This window comes from Pempheris klunzingeri, chromosome 7 (assembly GCF_042242105.1).
Source record: "Pempheris klunzingeri isolate RE-2024b chromosome 7, fPemKlu1.hap1, whole genome shotgun sequence".
NCBI lineage: Eukaryota > Metazoa > Chordata > Actinopteri > Acropomatiformes > Pempheridae > Pempheris > Pempheris klunzingeri.
Window position 1 is genome coordinate 25,662,593 of NC_092018.1, and position 15,734 is coordinate 25,678,326.

A 15,734-nucleotide genomic window follows, 5' to 3' on the forward strand; every position below is an offset into this window, starting at 1 on the left:
GTTACCCTACAAAAAAAAAAAATATGTGATCTGCATTTTCATTTTGTATTAACATGTGGAAGACATCAACTTATCATCCAAAGGTCTTCAGATATAAAAGTGTGTTCATGCCCACAATTTTGTAGATAGAAGCAAAACATTTTCATGTTATAAAACGTTAAAATAATTAGTTTTCTACAACAAGAATTTGTCTTCAATTTGAATGAATTGTGTATTCATCCCATGTAATCATTGTGGAATCCTATGCCCTTTTGCAAAATTGTAATAGGGCAGTCAGAGATAAAGTAAGGAATTGGGATGCTATTATTCAGTCTCTTTCAGCCCCCAGAGTCTTCCTGCTGGACCAGGGACAGAACCAAGGTTTCTGTTCCTGTATCTGGTTGAGCTTGTTGAGGTGAAATGTGATCTGACTGCAGGTAATGTGCACTTGAGAAGTTAGCATTTTTTGATGATAAGAAATAATATCAAACATAGAATCAGGCACACAGTGGCCTCTTGAAGCTGACTGAAATGTAACCCTATCAGCCAGCTAAAAAAGCATTCCTCGATTAGTCGGTAATTCATCGTATCAAACCAAATGAAAACCACTCCATCACTCATCAAAGCTAAAAACAGACACTGCTGATTTTAGAGCCCTGCCTGTGAGGGAACACTGACAGTTTAATATTTAAGGTCTGTGTTTTCAGTTGAGGGCTAGATGGTTTTATGTGGAAAGATAGGATGTTTTATTTTTAAATGTGTTATTAATTCATAGCCTGTAAAAACAACCTTTTTGTCAATTTTATAATTTCATACTGGAAAGGAAATCCTCACACACGGACGCCAAGAACTAGGTGTTGCGTTTCTGCCAGCCAACTGCATAAATGCTTATGAATATGCCCACACCACCAGAGGGGATGGACTAAATCGTAATTCTCATTCTGCGGCTTGGAAAAACTTCCGCCTTCCTGGATGCCAAGCGGCTCTGAGGCGATCCCAGTGATGAGCCAAGGAACGCTCTGCTAACTGAGCTCTGGAGAAATACGGTCACGGCAAGATCCATATTCAAATAAACTTCACTCTTGGCCCATGCACACAAGCCATGTTGTCACCAGCTGGCAGTGCCTCTCACCGCCCCTTCAAATACTGAGCCACTTTTGATTAACGTCTCTACGGCTAATCATGTGCGTTGGCTGTGCCAAATTGGACGAGCCGCGTATGGCCTCCATTTGCCTTGAAATCTCTTTTTTTTAAAAAAAAAAAAAACTCATTCGAAGCATTTGAGAGCCTCCCTTTCTACCACCCACCCCTCCCCTTAGTCTTCTCTTGTCTAGTGCTCATACATAGAACAGAGAGGGTGGTGTGGCGGCACGGTGCCATCCTGTGGGTCCCTCAATGAGAGGACTATCGCTGCCAGATGCACCCAGCTGCATAAATGTTATTCATTTTTTATGGCTTGTGTACATAATATGGCCAGTGTGGTAGATTGTGAGGTTCCACTAAAGGCTGGAAAAATCCTCAAAATTGAATCAAACTGGAAAACTTATTTTGGCTGGTGGCTGTTCTGAACCTCCTCTTTTTCCATCTCTCTTAACTCTCTTCCACTCCTCCTCGTCTCAGATCATGCTCTCTGAGGTTCCTCTGTGAGTGATTTACAGTATATTCTTTCTCCGATGCTGCATTGGCTGGTCTCCTTGTGCAGCCATAGTGGTGGTGGTGTGAGACAGCCAGAATATTTGTCATAGGTCCAGAGGTGCAAAGACATTAGACAGCACTTTGTCACTAGAGTCTGGAATTCACACCATTTGGCTGTTTCCAAGTCAGCTCCTTAACCGCTGACTGGCCTGGTTTCTGTCAGCTGCCGCTCTGTTGACATTGAGGGCTAAAAAAAGATGGCAACATGGAAGGATGTATGCTGCTAGCCTTTTTAGGTGGTCGAAACAACATGCAGTCTACAAGGAGTGCTGTCACAGGGATCCACAGTCAAAGCCCTTGACTTGGTGCTCTCTCTCTCGGTTAACATTTCAGATATAGTTTAGTGGTTTAGAATGGCTCTCGTCAGGGTTTGCTAACCCCTGCAGAGAGATGGGCTTGAACTCCGAGCGGAGCCACGGTCTCCCAAATCACCAGGCCCAGCTGAGGCCCCAGCAATCCAAATGTGATCATGGCGGGGGCCTCCCGTCTCATTACCAATCTCCATTTCAAAAAAGCCTTCAGATGGGAACTAATGCATTAGCGCTCGCTGGGGGAAAAGTCTAGGGAGCCACTGCATAGCGGCTCAAAAACGCTTTCATACATGTTTTATCAGCGGGGGAAGAGTGAGCAAGAGAGAAAAGGAGCTTGGACTGAACCATTCATTTGTTGCCCATCTTATTAGCTTGGCACTGTGTTATTAGCTGCCATTGTGCTCTATAAAAGCCCCTTAGGCCTGTCCCACTGTTCGCTGAATCTGGGGTGAGCTCTGTGCCAAGTACTTTTTGGAGGTATTTGAGACCATGAAAATTCAATCCCAAACCCTCAGCATTGAGGTTTCTCACAGATAAATGAAGAGGATTAGTGGAACAATAAAACAATGTCTTACCTCAGATACAACCGTATCCTATTAATTGGGATTATAGTGGAGAAATATGTAAAAGAAAAAAAAAATTCAATCTTGTATCAAGCTGTGACAAGCAGTACACGAGGCCCTGTCACTGTAACAATGCTTTGTCAAATAGAATGCGTTCCAAATCACAAACAAGTAAATATAGAAAATCATCAACAATCCCACAAAAAAGCATGGACATGTGAAGAGCGGCTCTGGAAAAGAGCTGACAATTGCAGAAGCTGTAATAACCCACCTTGGGTTGGATATGCTAGGCAATGTGTCAATTGATTCCTATCTGATGATGGACTGTGTGCTGAAATAAATTGACCTTGCCAGACGATGAGTGAAATTGATGGAGCTTTTCATCTCCGGAGGGCCGTTCCACACTCAGCTGTAAAATGGATAGAGCACAGGACAGAGTGATTGAGTCGGGGGAAAATGTAAGGTGTAGGTGTTTTTTTTCCTTCTACCAAAGCCTGCTTGGTAAATAATAGTTACGGGAGAAATGACTATGCGGTAACAAGTACAGGGGTTAAGTACCTGTTGTTGACTAGATGATTAGGACCAAAAGCACACAGCGCTAAAGCGAAGCTGGCCACTGACAGATGCTACCCGTCGGAGAAATATGTGGCTCAATTACTGAGAGCCTAAATTGAAAGTGATAGTGATTTAAGTCTTCCCAATACGGCAGCCTCATTCTGGCAAACAGTCTTTTCAAGGAGCCCTTTTAAAAAAGCCTGCTGGAGTGTGTGAGACACAGGAGCGCCATTGATTTTCAATAACATCCCCTAATGACCTGGCCACGGTTTGATCCACGCTGTCATTATGGGCTGATACCATGGGACAGGATTGGTTGGTCTCACAGCACACAGCAGCGAGATGAGTAGTGGGGGCATTATCAGGATGAATTGGCCGTCTCTGGACAGGCGGCGAGCACAGCCGAGGTCTTGTCAATAACAGGATGGGGCACCTCAGGGCTCCCGCCGCAGCCCACTCCAGAGTGCCTTCCGGCCTCATTAGAAAAGCAGATGAGTGGTGTGCATGAAGAGAGGAGGTGTATGAGAAGGGAGAGGAGCCTCTCCTCCACCATCCAATAGCCTGTCTCCCAGGCATTGCTCCTCTTAATGAGTACAGACCGCAGGTCAATATGCCGCTGGGCTGCCAGTCAATACCGGTTACCTGCAACACAAACACTCAAAACCTGCTTTCATACAAAATCAATGTCCTATTAGTCCCTCCCTGTATTGCCTTGGCCCAATCTCATCGATCCCTCTGAGGAGCTCTGCAGCCCATGTATGACAGATTACGGTCAAATGATCTGATGGCTTAGACTACTCTGCAGCCAAGTATGTTGCCTTTATGCTTTCAAAGTAATAGCTTGATATCAGATGAGCAAATGCTCTAAATGCCGAAAAATAAGGCCCAAGCATTATTGGCAAACCTATCAACCTCACAACAACATTCAACATTCACTCAGTGGGTTTGGTTTACAGTCAAATTCAGTACTTATAGCCAACACTGACAATGAGTACCAGGATGAAAGACAAGCAACAAATGTATGACATTAGGTCCAAACTTTATTCCGTACATTTTAAACCATGAATGTTCATTTTCATTTTTTGCACGCCTAAAACTCTACTTGTTTTGTATACAAGAGTCTAAGAAAAACAACTGCACAACACCACAAGGTTGACAGAGAAAGTCCTTTTGCCATCCACTAAAAAGTGTCCTTCTTTTCTGTCTGGGGCTGGTCCAGTTTATGACTTGGAAGTCTTTTTATAATTCCATCATTATTTTATTGATAATATAAACATGTGTTAATCCAAGTTTCTCTCAGTGTCACCAGTATCATCTGCTTCCTCCATGTGATCTCTTCGTTAGGGTGCTGTGTGCTGCTTTGCATAGATTGCAGATGATCCTTCTAGGCCCCCTTACAACACCCTCCTGTCATACTTCCCATCCGTTGGCCAGGCTTGTCTGTTGCCATGAAATTCAACAGAGAAGTGATTCCCCATGTTTCATTTAATTTTGTTTTTCTAGAAATGGTTAAAAAGACTAATAAATTTACACGGTAATTTTGCAGCGAAGGAATATCAACAAGTTATTTACATCTGTTTTCTTTACAGAGACTGAACAAAGACCTCATAATATATATTTATCTGCATATCTCAAAGGCAAAACAAATGAACAAAACAAATTGGTAATGTAACATTGTACATTGTCATCATTGAGGATATCCTGGTACCATGAGGTTAAATTACGGAAGGTTGAAACCAAAATCCAGTCTTTACAGTGGGTCATAATGGATATGTCTCACAATCAACTGGGATAAATATTGTAAAAGGCGTGACTAATGCACAAAATACATCAAATTCATAGAAATGATATCTATACATGGAACAAGGATAGGAAATGTACAAACTCATTTCAGGACCGCTCTTTTCGCACAAAGCTGAAAAAGGGTATTGGATTAATATATTAATAATTATCAAATATTTAAGTCGGGTATAAACATACACATATTTGTGTTCTCTTTACCGACATTATTCAACCTCCAGTCCACTAAAAATAAAGACACGGCATGTGCTTAATCAGCCTTACACACCTTTGCTTTGTACAATCATACCCTTTCCCTTAGGGAATTTTGCTCTTCTCTGGCGAAGAGCAGTGCATTTTGTTTACAAGAAGATTTCAGATTAGGGGAGTGGGGCTTGTGAGTGCATCTATTAAGACCTTGTGCACTTTTCTAAGAAGCTACCGAGCCTCTACCTCTTTGGGGTTGCGAGATGGCGAGTAGTCCCGTGGGTCCTGGGTGGTGGTGAGGGGGGTAGTCCTCCTGGGTGAGGCTGGCCTGGCACTGCCAGCTGGCACAAGGGGTGGGGGCGCACTGAGTGCGGCAGTAGGGGGTGTTCTGTTCAGAGGGCCGTTGTGTCCTGTGGAGGGGCTGAGTCTAGGGTAGGGCATGCCGCCTAGGTGGGGCATAAAGGGGGGCATGTGGGGTAGATGGCCCTCCATGGGGGACTGGTGCAGCTGATGGAGGCGTGCTCTGTCCAGCTCCTCCCTCAGGTGAAGGCGTTCTCGCTCCTCTGCCTGCTGTCTCATCCTCTCATGCTCCCGGCGCACCTCTAACAGGTGCTCGTGGTGAGAGTAGTCATGAGCCTCTCGTTCGCGGTAGGCTCGCTCCTGTTCATACACACTGGGGAACCGATGTCCTTGCTCGGCCCTGAGCTGGAAGTCCATGCGCCGCTGCAGGTCCAGGCTGCGGTAGGCCTCTCTAAGTGGGTCCCAAGGGAAGGCCGGGTGGGGCAGGCGCTCTCTTCCAGCCAGAGGACTGACTCCCATGAAGGGAGCCATTCGAGCCCGGTCCAGCACATTGAGGCTTCCCATCTGGGGCATGGCACTCATGGAAAGGGGCAGAGAGTGAGCCATGGGGACACCGTGCAGGCCAGGTGCTGGGATGTCACTGCCTCGTGGAGAGGGAAGAGGGGGCTGCTGGGACAAAGGTGGGTGGTGGTGGTGTGGGTTTCCTGGTTGGCCGATGGGAAGAGAAAGAGCTTGGCCTGGTGGTAGGGGCGCGGGCTCGGAACTCACCACCATGACCTCCTGCTCCTCCTTCCTCTCCTCCTTAATCTTCATGTCATTTTTCACCTTGTGGAGGAGCTCTGCAGGTGGGGGCTCTTTCCTTTCACTGTCCTTGAGTGTAGGTGGGGGCCCACCTGCCATCTTCATGCCCTGCTCATTGATCACTGCCTTGGAGTATGGAGAAGGAGAACGCTGAATTGGTTTGATGGAGTCTTCTGAGGATCTCCTCTCTAGCATCTCCTTGCCAGGCGAGCGGCTCTCCTTCACCTTCACGTCAGCCAGTGTGGAAGACTCTCTGTGGCGCTCCAGCAGCTCCTTCTCCGCCTCACGGACCCGGTCTACACTGCCACTGTGATGTCGCCCAGAATCACTGGAGTTCTGGCTGTTTGAGCGAATCAGGCTGCTGATCTGGTAGCTGACCGGTGCAGAGGCCGGAGATGAGCGGTTTGAGTGGCGGTTGCGATCCACAGAATCTCTGTAATGACATCATAAAACATCATCATACAATAGAAGCATCATGTAGATGGTTTGTATTTATGCTTTCACTTTTCACATTGAATCTGAGTTGTAATTATCTTTTGAAAAATACAGGTCACCATGCTGCGGTCTTCCTCTGGTAATGTTTACTGCCTTTAAATTTGACAGTAACCCCTATGTTAAGCTATATCATCCATGGCGACACTTCCAATTCATTTTTGACCGATACTGTAGCTTCTCTCTTCTGCCTGATTGATTTGTGCCTGTTTTGTTGATGGATCCATAAATTTAATTTATTTCAGTTTCAGCGGGCAGTACTAATGGATTGCAGAGCTGTTCCTTTTTTCTTTGGTCTTTAACACTACATCTCTTTGCCTCCAGAGCTGATTTGGGTGATTCAAGTGTGTTCATTTTGTCCAAACATTATTTAATCATCTTGTAAGTGGTCATGCTGGCTTGTGGCCATGTCTTTAAAGTTGTGATCATGTATTTGAGTATTTACTATATCTGAATATTCACAATTTCTGTCCTTCACATTTTGTGATCAAGTTCTGATCAAGTCAAATGTTGAATTTTGACTATAACAAAAGTGTATATCAAATGCATTATTGCAGAAGTCTTATTTTTCTGAGTTAAAATCCTCCAAATGACACCTAAAGAATGATACATAAAAAAATTGCATTTGCCGCAAACTCACCTGTCTTTATCCTTCTCCTCTTTTCCAATGGATGAGTCTCTTTTCTCTCTTTCTCTCTCTCTTTCTCTTTCCCGTTCTCTCTCTCGCTCTCTCTCATGGCTGTTGGCTGAGTTGCTTCTCTCAGCGTCTGTGGTTTTGGGCCACTGTGGCGGGGTGGGGAAAGACGGAGGGGTGCGTCGAAGCCTGTTCCAGGTGTCGTGGTGGGGGCTGCCAAACGTGGGCAATCCTCCTGCCCCCTCCTTGGTGCCAAACATATTGTTGGACCCTGGAGAGAACGGGGAGACAGGCATGGGACCCACTGTAAGCTAATTGGACACAAAACCTTCTTGAGGACACATAAGATGAGAAAGACTCAACAACAAAAGCTGCCTTTGTCTTTGTCTCTGAAGGTTCTCTTACTGAAGCTGTTTGAAAGAGTTAGAGGTTAATGGCTCCCCCACCACAGAAAAAACTCTTCTCATTTGCTTTTGGACTAAAGGGCTTCTCCCCCTCCCTTCTTTGGACTGGATGAACAGGGGATACTCACTTGCCCTCTGGAGTTGAGGGCTGTGAAAAGCCAAGGGAGACCTTAGCATTCCACAGCATGTCTATTCCAATCACATCCATTTTCACAACAGGGTGACTGATTTGGCACACAAAAATAGGAGGGATAAAGAGAAAGAGAGAAAGGCATAGAGAGAAGGATGCAGGGGGGAAAAGAAAGCCCTCTATGGCGGTGCAGAAGGGGCTTGTCAAATAATTATTGGATGAACGGCCACCAAACAGCAGACCTGAGAGTGCCTGTTGGCAGCAGCGCAGCCAGATTAAAGCCAGGCTGTTGGGGACATGGTTGGTGGGTGAAGTGAAGGCAGGGAGGAGGTTTGCTGTGGTGTGTTGTTCTGCCTAGTTGGACCTCCTTGGTCTTAGGCTGTTTTGACACAGAAACTGGAGCTAAGTGTCTTGATTTTTTTCCTCCCCTCCTGGCCCTCCCTGTGGTCTAACGCTGCCCTGCTCTGTTCTGTTACTGGCCATAGGGGCCAGATTGAAGGGGGGAGCGGTGGAGGAGGAGAGGGGGCCAGCGCTTACCAAGCGAGGGGTTGCCTAATCCTCCGAAGGCACTGCTTGAAAGGTTGCCGAGGCCGCCAAAGGAACTGGAGCGACTGAAAGGATCTGTAAAATGCCAAACAGGGATTAGCAAAAGGGGGGGCTGGCTAGCGGTGCTCACCCCAACACCAACCCGTTCCACTCGGCTTTTCTCTTACAAGCGAGCTGTGGTTTTTTTTAGCGCTGCCACCCTAACTCTCTGCCTGGTAATCCTGCAGTAGCCAGGTCGCCTGGATGCTGGATTCACTGCCACTAACTGGAGTGGAGTGTCTGTGACCCTGCTGGGGCCAGTGGAACAACACTGCGTGATGGGAAAATTAGTTTGGAGTTGTTAGAGTTCAGCTGAAAATAGACTGTGGTCGGGCAGGGGGATTAGAAGCTGTAAAAATTAGGCTAGACAGACCACAATGATTTAACTGGAGAATCGGTGACTGATGGGCTCCACTGATGCAGACTAGAACCTCCAAATGTATAAAAATAGCACAAATATTTACCCTGAGAAGTCAGTGAACAACATTCACCAACTGATAATTTGCAGTCCCATTTTAATTCGCAGAAAATCCATCAGGAAATGCAGATATCAACAGATTAGGGTTTAAGGATTTTCAGCTGTGGGGCTTGGTTAGTATATCAGAAAAGACAACAATTGAGTAATCTCCTCTGCCTCACACTTGAATTCCCCGGACAGGAAAATTTTGTTTGCTAAATCTTCCTCCTCAGAGCGCCATACATTCATAAGCACAAACTGGATTGACTCAAGGGCTTATTCCATGAAATCAACTTTCCACTCTGAACCCAAATTGCTTCTCAAATAGAACGGTGTAAAATAAATGAATACATAAAAAATTATTTAATGCACAAATGACTCCAACAACATTAACTACCTTCCATTACTTTTTAAAATGACAAAATCAACTTTGCACGCATACGAAAAAATAGTGTCATATATACTGTTGCACTGTGTGTTGGTTTTCTGAAGAGTTATGAGGGAGACTGAATACTAGGCTAACTACATCTTTAATAACACTGGACAGAGTTATTGAAGTCTGTGTTATGAATCATACTGTCTGATTAAATGATGGCTACACTCTCCATTACAATGAACTTTGACTTTCCTCAAGAAGTGCTGCAACCAACTGACTACAGTGGCCAACTGGACTCCCGTAAAATAAACATGAGATCAAAAGTAGAAATGTCTAGGCTTCCAAGTACACCCTGGTGGCTTGTAATGTGTTTAAAACATGAGCGCAAAAGCGAGAGAGTGAGTGAGCAAGAGATGGAGAGAAAGAGGAGATAAATGTATAAAAAAATTTGATCGGGGGGTTACTTACACTTACCTGCCAAATGGCTAGGAGGCAGGAAGCCGCTGGGGTGGGGGGCGTGACCATATGGAGAGGGAGCTGGGTGGCCAGAGCCTGTCGAAGCAGAGGGGATATAACAGTGTTATTATTCTCCGGTCAGACAGTCACAAATTGTCAAATTAGCCATTAAAATACAAACCAAAATTATTCTCCATCAAAATAACCACAATTCTGACCCGAGTGATTAGCCAGGACTAAAACTGCAAATTTGAGTAAATATCAACAAGCATTTTTCTGAAAACTGCTTCCCAAACCTGTTGAATACACATGTAAGCTAGAGGGGTTTAGGGATGGCTGAGTAATGCCATTGACCAAATTAGCAATTGATATTTTGCTTCTATTTCAGCTGTTGCATGTTTGTGTGTGAATCTATAGTTACTTATTAAGGTCAGTTCCTGACTGCAACAAGCTGGCCACTTTCACAAAACACTGTTACCATCATCCATATTCCATGAATTGTTAATGAAAGAACCAATTACAGGAGTGCCTCTGACACACGACTGCATAATTACCAGTCAAAGGCCCTTCGACTCTCTGTTGCCCTCCAACGCAGGGCAAATCAGTCAATTACCTAACTGAGAGTCATCCATATTCATAGACATATCTGACTCCCTTTACTGGCAAAACATTTGGTACAAAAACACTATAATTAAGTGAACATTATGTGAGAGGAGAGAAGAAAAATTATGCCATTTCATTACAGTGGTGGAGGAACAATTTCAACATGCAGCTATAAATGCTCATTTGCATAGAGACAAAAATGCCATTGGAAGGCTTTGAGAATGGTATAATTGGAGTGTTTTGAATGATTTGTCTCTGCAGGTGCAGTTCGTCACCCTACTTTGGATACTGTGAGTCCTACTGACCTGTCGAAGAGAAGAGGGGTCGTGCCAGGTCATGAGGGTACGGGAACCCTGGGAAGACTCCTGGAGCTGGGGGTCGACTGAACAGGTCCAGCTTCCCGTTCATGTCTAGTTTGTGAGGATCCAGCTGCATTTGCTACGGTCGAGAGGGGCAAAGACAAGGAGAGGGAGACAGACAAAGAAAATTAGGTCGGTAGACAACAGTACCAAACATTTCCAGCAACACAGTGAGAGGGATTTATCCTTAGCTACACTGGGTGGGAGATCAGAGGAAGACAGATACATTAACAATGGCTCAATGTCTCCAATTCTGGCCAACTGTGTTATAACAAATATATGTAAGCTGATTAGGGAAACTAAATCCTTGGTAACACTGGTTGAGGGCCCATGAAGGACTGACACCACTGGGCCACTGGCATTAGCAGATCTCCATGGCGAGGCCACAACTCCCTCTATCAGTGAATATTTCCAGACAAGCATTTTTTGGTCAAACAACTATTACTTCAACTACTAACTCTGTCACTGAGTGCTATAAATGTGACGGTTTATGATCCTTTCTCTTTAGGTGAAGTGAGCCATGCACATAGCCATCACTTATACTTAGGAAGTGTAACATGTATTCTTACTGTATTTTGGTGAATATGTTGAAGTCTTAACAAGAACACTTAACAAGGAGAGACATTATTTTTGTTGGATTTTTTTGCTTTTATTATCTGTTATTAAACTTTACAGCACACTGTTTATTTTTTGTAATCTGCCATTTTTCCACCCACATGGTCTTTCTGAATCTAGTAATATGATTATACATTATTTTAAAGGTAAAGATCAAACTATCCGATGTGATCCGCCCTTTATACTCCATTATTAATATACTGTGTCTGGTTTTACATGACAGCAAGATTCTTGTACGACATCGTTATCCATCTCACGCACCTTCATTTTCTGCTGGTGGTGGTAGATCTGCCATGCGATCTGGACATGCACTGCGCACCACTTGCCAGGTTTCTAAAAATTTAGAGAGAAACTGAGGTTAGCCTGCTGGCTTTGAAATAGGGAGCTAAAAATGGATTCTGGCACTGAGATTTTCTGGCCAAACTACAAAGTGGGAACTCGTCTGAATTTTCAACCAAGCAACAGATTAAGAAAATCTAACCCTGACTTTAGCCCAACAGAGACCTCAAAGATAACCTTAAATGCAGCCAAAACCCTGCATTTCCTTGATCAGGACTTTTAAAGAATTTGCAGTTTTAGACTTTGTGGCCTGGCCAGAGAGATGAAACATTTGACAAGAGATGGGCATGGCACCACTTACCCTAACAGATGTCCTGAATGGATCTGTTATCTGTATGGATAAACAGACAATAATTATCATTAACAACAAAGACTAGTAGCCAAAATGTGCAGTTCTGCAGAGCTCAAAAATCACAAGTGTTGGGAAGAGTCAATTCACACTGGGACAAAATGTGCCCACAGAGATGCCTGAAGAGAAATGCCTTCTCTCAAAAAGATGTTAATGCAATTACAGGCACCCATACCTCTCTAAGACACATACTGTGTGTACTGCAGATGTGTGGTTTTCACCAGAGGGAACAGACCTGAAGCACACTGGCTTGGATGAAATTAGCCTGCTTACCCGTGGATCTTTCTGTAGGAGTGTGTGAGGTACTGCTCCAGGACGTGCCGCTACGTCAATGGGATTAGATGCCTGACAAAGAGAGAGACAAAAGGAAAGAGATACATGGTGATCATGTCAAAATGTTTATAGATCAGAGAAAGAAAAACAGAATTTGTTAAAAACTGTACACTACAACATAGACAAAACGTTTTTCATAACTGGATCTAAGGATGAGTATCATCAGCTTAAAACCGACTGGCTTTATTTAATTGTAATTTTCTACTAGGGAAGGCATAAGAATAAGTGCTGTAATCATGGGCATCACTCCCACTGTTTCAGTAGTAGAAGAAGATCATCGAGCGAGTGATGCCAGCATCACTCTAACATTATATCCTCTTCCAGTAGCACTATAGCTCACTAATCCTCAACGCCTGCTACTGTATGGCTGACATTAGTAGATAAAACTCCAATGATGCTGCAGGCGCTGAGCCATGCCAGAGTAATGCATCTCTGATCTCTCCAATCTTCTCTTTAAGTCTTTGGAGCGCAAGTGCCTAGATCAGCCTTAATAATCCACCCCTACATCAGGGATGGGAAGATCCTGCAGGGTGACCCAGGTCACCAGCCCCTACAAACAAACACACACACATCCAAAGCCCCCCCCCCCCCCAAAGCTTCTCTCCAAGAATACTTAGCAGGGGCTTTGGACGCATAAGACTGTTCCTTGAACCATCTGGAGGGGCGTTCGACAAAAGGGCCCCTCCATGACAGAGCCCCCTGGGAATAGGGCCAGTGGATTTAGGCCAGCTTTGATTGGTGGCTTACATCAGGTCACAGCCGCTGGGCATCTGCCAGACAAACTCACACCCTCCCACCCCCATCCCTCTCATCTCCACCACTCCTGCATCTTCTCTCCTCTGCTCTCCTAAACAGACAGACATCGTTTTCTTATCTTTGGCATGGCCGGTGATGGCCCGGGTCAGCACACAGCTCAGACCCTGGTTCAGAGGGGTTTATGGATTTAAATGGGATGGAGGGGAGGGGGGGGGGGGTTATTAGCACCCTGTTCCACATCTTCAGTGTCCAGAGTTTTGCTTTTCTCACCCAAGACAGTTCAGCAGAAGGATGTGTGGTAAAATATCTACTGTACTGTAAGTGTAGTGTGTAACCTAAACTTTCTTTTACTTTTACGACTATACCCTTCGAGGATATTTCTTTTATGACACACATACATAAAGTGTGCACTAAGAGCTACGGGCATACAGTATATTACAAATCTGATTTTACCACTTCCGTGCAGAGTCTATTCATTATTCCATTTATCAATTTCCTATGGTGAGAGTGTGCAGCCTTTTGACTCTTATATATTGCATTTTTACACTGACACTGAAATGGTGACTCTACTTAAGTGCATGACATTTTATAAAGAACAAAACAGCCAACTTGCATGATAATATTTTGGTTTCCTTTTGTGTGCCATTAGTGAATCTTTGCTTCAATCATGTACAAGCTTATGTGAGTTCTCTTGTGCCAGTGATTCCTGAAATTCATTGGCTGTTGTAGATCGTGGGTTCAGGGTGGGGATGTGGGGCTAACCTTGGGCTGGAAGGCTCCTTGCAGTGAGCTGAAGGGTCCTGAGTGTGGGAGCAGCGGGGGCATGCCTGGCATGGTGGGGGGATAGGAGGGGAAGAACTGGGGAGAAAAGAGGAGGATGGGAGACACAAAAAACAATCATACAGAGGTATGTACAGGACTCAAGCATATGCACACACAAAACCACAGCCACAAAAAATGCTCTCACGGCAACATTCAAATATGTCAAATATTTGATTTGCCAAATGCAAATAACAAATTTAAATTAGAATGACAAAAAGAAACTCACGTTTGAATGTCTGATGAATGGATTGTCCAGTTTGGGGGCGTATTTGTCGAACTGGAAGAGATAGGAGAACAAAGAATTAGGAGACAAAAATCTACAAAATTATCTACTTGTCCAGAATCCTCATAGGAACGTCGCATTATTTTTACATCACAAAAACAAAACATATGATTAACATTAGTGAATGGTAATCAGCAGGGTTTTGATCCAGAATAATAAGCCCTGGAGTAAAGCAGCTGGCTTGCACCAGTCATGGGTTTACTTAAACTGCATGGTCACATAGGCAGTTAAATTACTAACAATACGACTGCTTTAGCAGACTGCCAAGATGAAGACAGCCTGCATGATTTTCCAATTGAGCATACAAGGGTTGGGCGTGGAGGCCCAGCTTGGGAATTAGACCATTTTAAAACCAGACCAGTTGGTTCTATTCACTGGAAAATTTGTAGAAATGTGAATCTAATTGCTTTTGACTGCTATGCCTTTTTTTTTACAAGCTGCCCTGATGGTATAGATGGAGGGGTAGTACATGGAAATGTATAGTTTATTTTTGGGTGTTAGACTTCAAAAGAGATTTAGTCAAAAAAACGGGCCAAATCTCGGTACATAAAATCATGGAAAGAATATATGGAGCCTCTTGTGTGTCTGTGTTTTATGATTAAAACCGTATTGAGAAGATGACATTTGCAGTGGTTAGGAGCTTAATTCAGGACATCTCAGCATGAAACTGATATAACCTTTAAATACTGAATTGATGAGAGGAAACCTTTTCTGTGACAGGCCATATGCCCACCAGAAAAATCTCAATTGAAATTTTTCATTTCTGATCGTGTCCTGAACACATGAGAATCTAGTCAGTAAACTGAGAAGGAGCGGTAGGAAGGAGAGAACGGAGAATGTTGCCCCATGAATGAATGGGGACTTTGTATGTCTATTTGCAAGCCAGTACTGGCTCTCTATTTTGAAACAGGCTAATTACAAGTGACAGTAACTTATTCCTATTCCACAAATACACAAACCATTTGCAGGTACTTTTTGCGAGTGTTTTCACAAAGCTCTCTTGGCAGGCGTAGACATTTTGGGTTTACATAAAACAGGAAAATTAGTGGGTATGAATCAGTGTTTCTGTGTGCGCGTGTGCAGCGACACGGGTGGTTGAGGGGGGAGCAGGAGTGGGGCTGGCTAAGCTGCTGGTGGAGACACAAGGTTTGGGTCAGGGGCCCTCTGGTGAAGCAGGGCCATTCACATCTGCACACAAAATGGCTGCAGCGGCATCTATGGTGTTGGCGGCCTTGTTTGTGGGCTATAATGGGCCCAAATCAAAGACAGACAGCCTACTGAGAGGAAACGTCGAGCCAGCTTCCGAGCTCATTAAACAGCTCCTCTGCATTTCTGAAGGCGCGGCCTGTTTAATGTCTGACACTGGGAGAGGGAATTTGGCCGCTTTACGGGCTTGTAAAAAAAAGAAGAAAAAACAAAACTCTTGCCCTTGTAATTTATGGTGCCTGTCAAGGTTTTGTAGTAAACAGCTTTGGCTAATTAAAGCTTAATATTTCATCTTATAACAATTAAGGATATTCCTTGTCCAAAGACATGGCAGGGGCAAGGGGG

General features: G+C 44.3%; 1 protein-coding gene across 9 annotated transcripts in view; it reads right to left on the reverse strand.

Annotated features, from left to right (window-relative positions):
• Positions 1 to 4,123: 4,123 nt before the first annotated feature.
• Positions 4,124 to 15,734, reverse strand: part of fbrsl1 (fibrosin-like 1) — a 264,098-nt gene continuing 252,487 nt past the window's right edge. For 5 of the 9 annotated variants that reach the window (XM_070833128.1, XM_070833125.1, XM_070833126.1 and 2 more), the window contains 10 exons: positions 14,127 to 14,177; positions 13,841 to 13,936; positions 12,263 to 12,334; positions 11,942 to 11,971; positions 11,563 to 11,634; positions 10,633 to 10,765; positions 9,737 to 9,820; positions 8,388 to 8,471; positions 7,323 to 7,587; positions 4,124 to 6,623 (listed from right to left, as the gene is read on the reverse strand). In XM_070833128.1, the coding sequence (XP_070689229.1) occupies positions 5,321 to 6,623; positions 7,323 to 7,587; positions 8,388 to 8,471; positions 9,737 to 9,820; positions 10,633 to 10,765; positions 11,563 to 11,634; positions 11,942 to 11,971; positions 12,263 to 12,334; positions 13,841 to 13,936; positions 14,127 to 14,177 (2,190 nt within the window). In that variant the 3' untranslated portion in view covers positions 4,124 to 5,320. The remainder of the gene's footprint in view (positions 6,624 to 7,322; positions 7,588 to 8,387; positions 8,472 to 9,736; positions 9,821 to 10,632; positions 10,766 to 11,562; positions 11,635 to 11,941; positions 11,972 to 12,262; positions 12,335 to 13,840; positions 13,937 to 14,126; positions 14,178 to 15,734) is intronic. The other 4 variants (XM_070833124.1, XM_070833129.1, XM_070833132.1 and 1 more) reach the window with 4 other exon arrangements.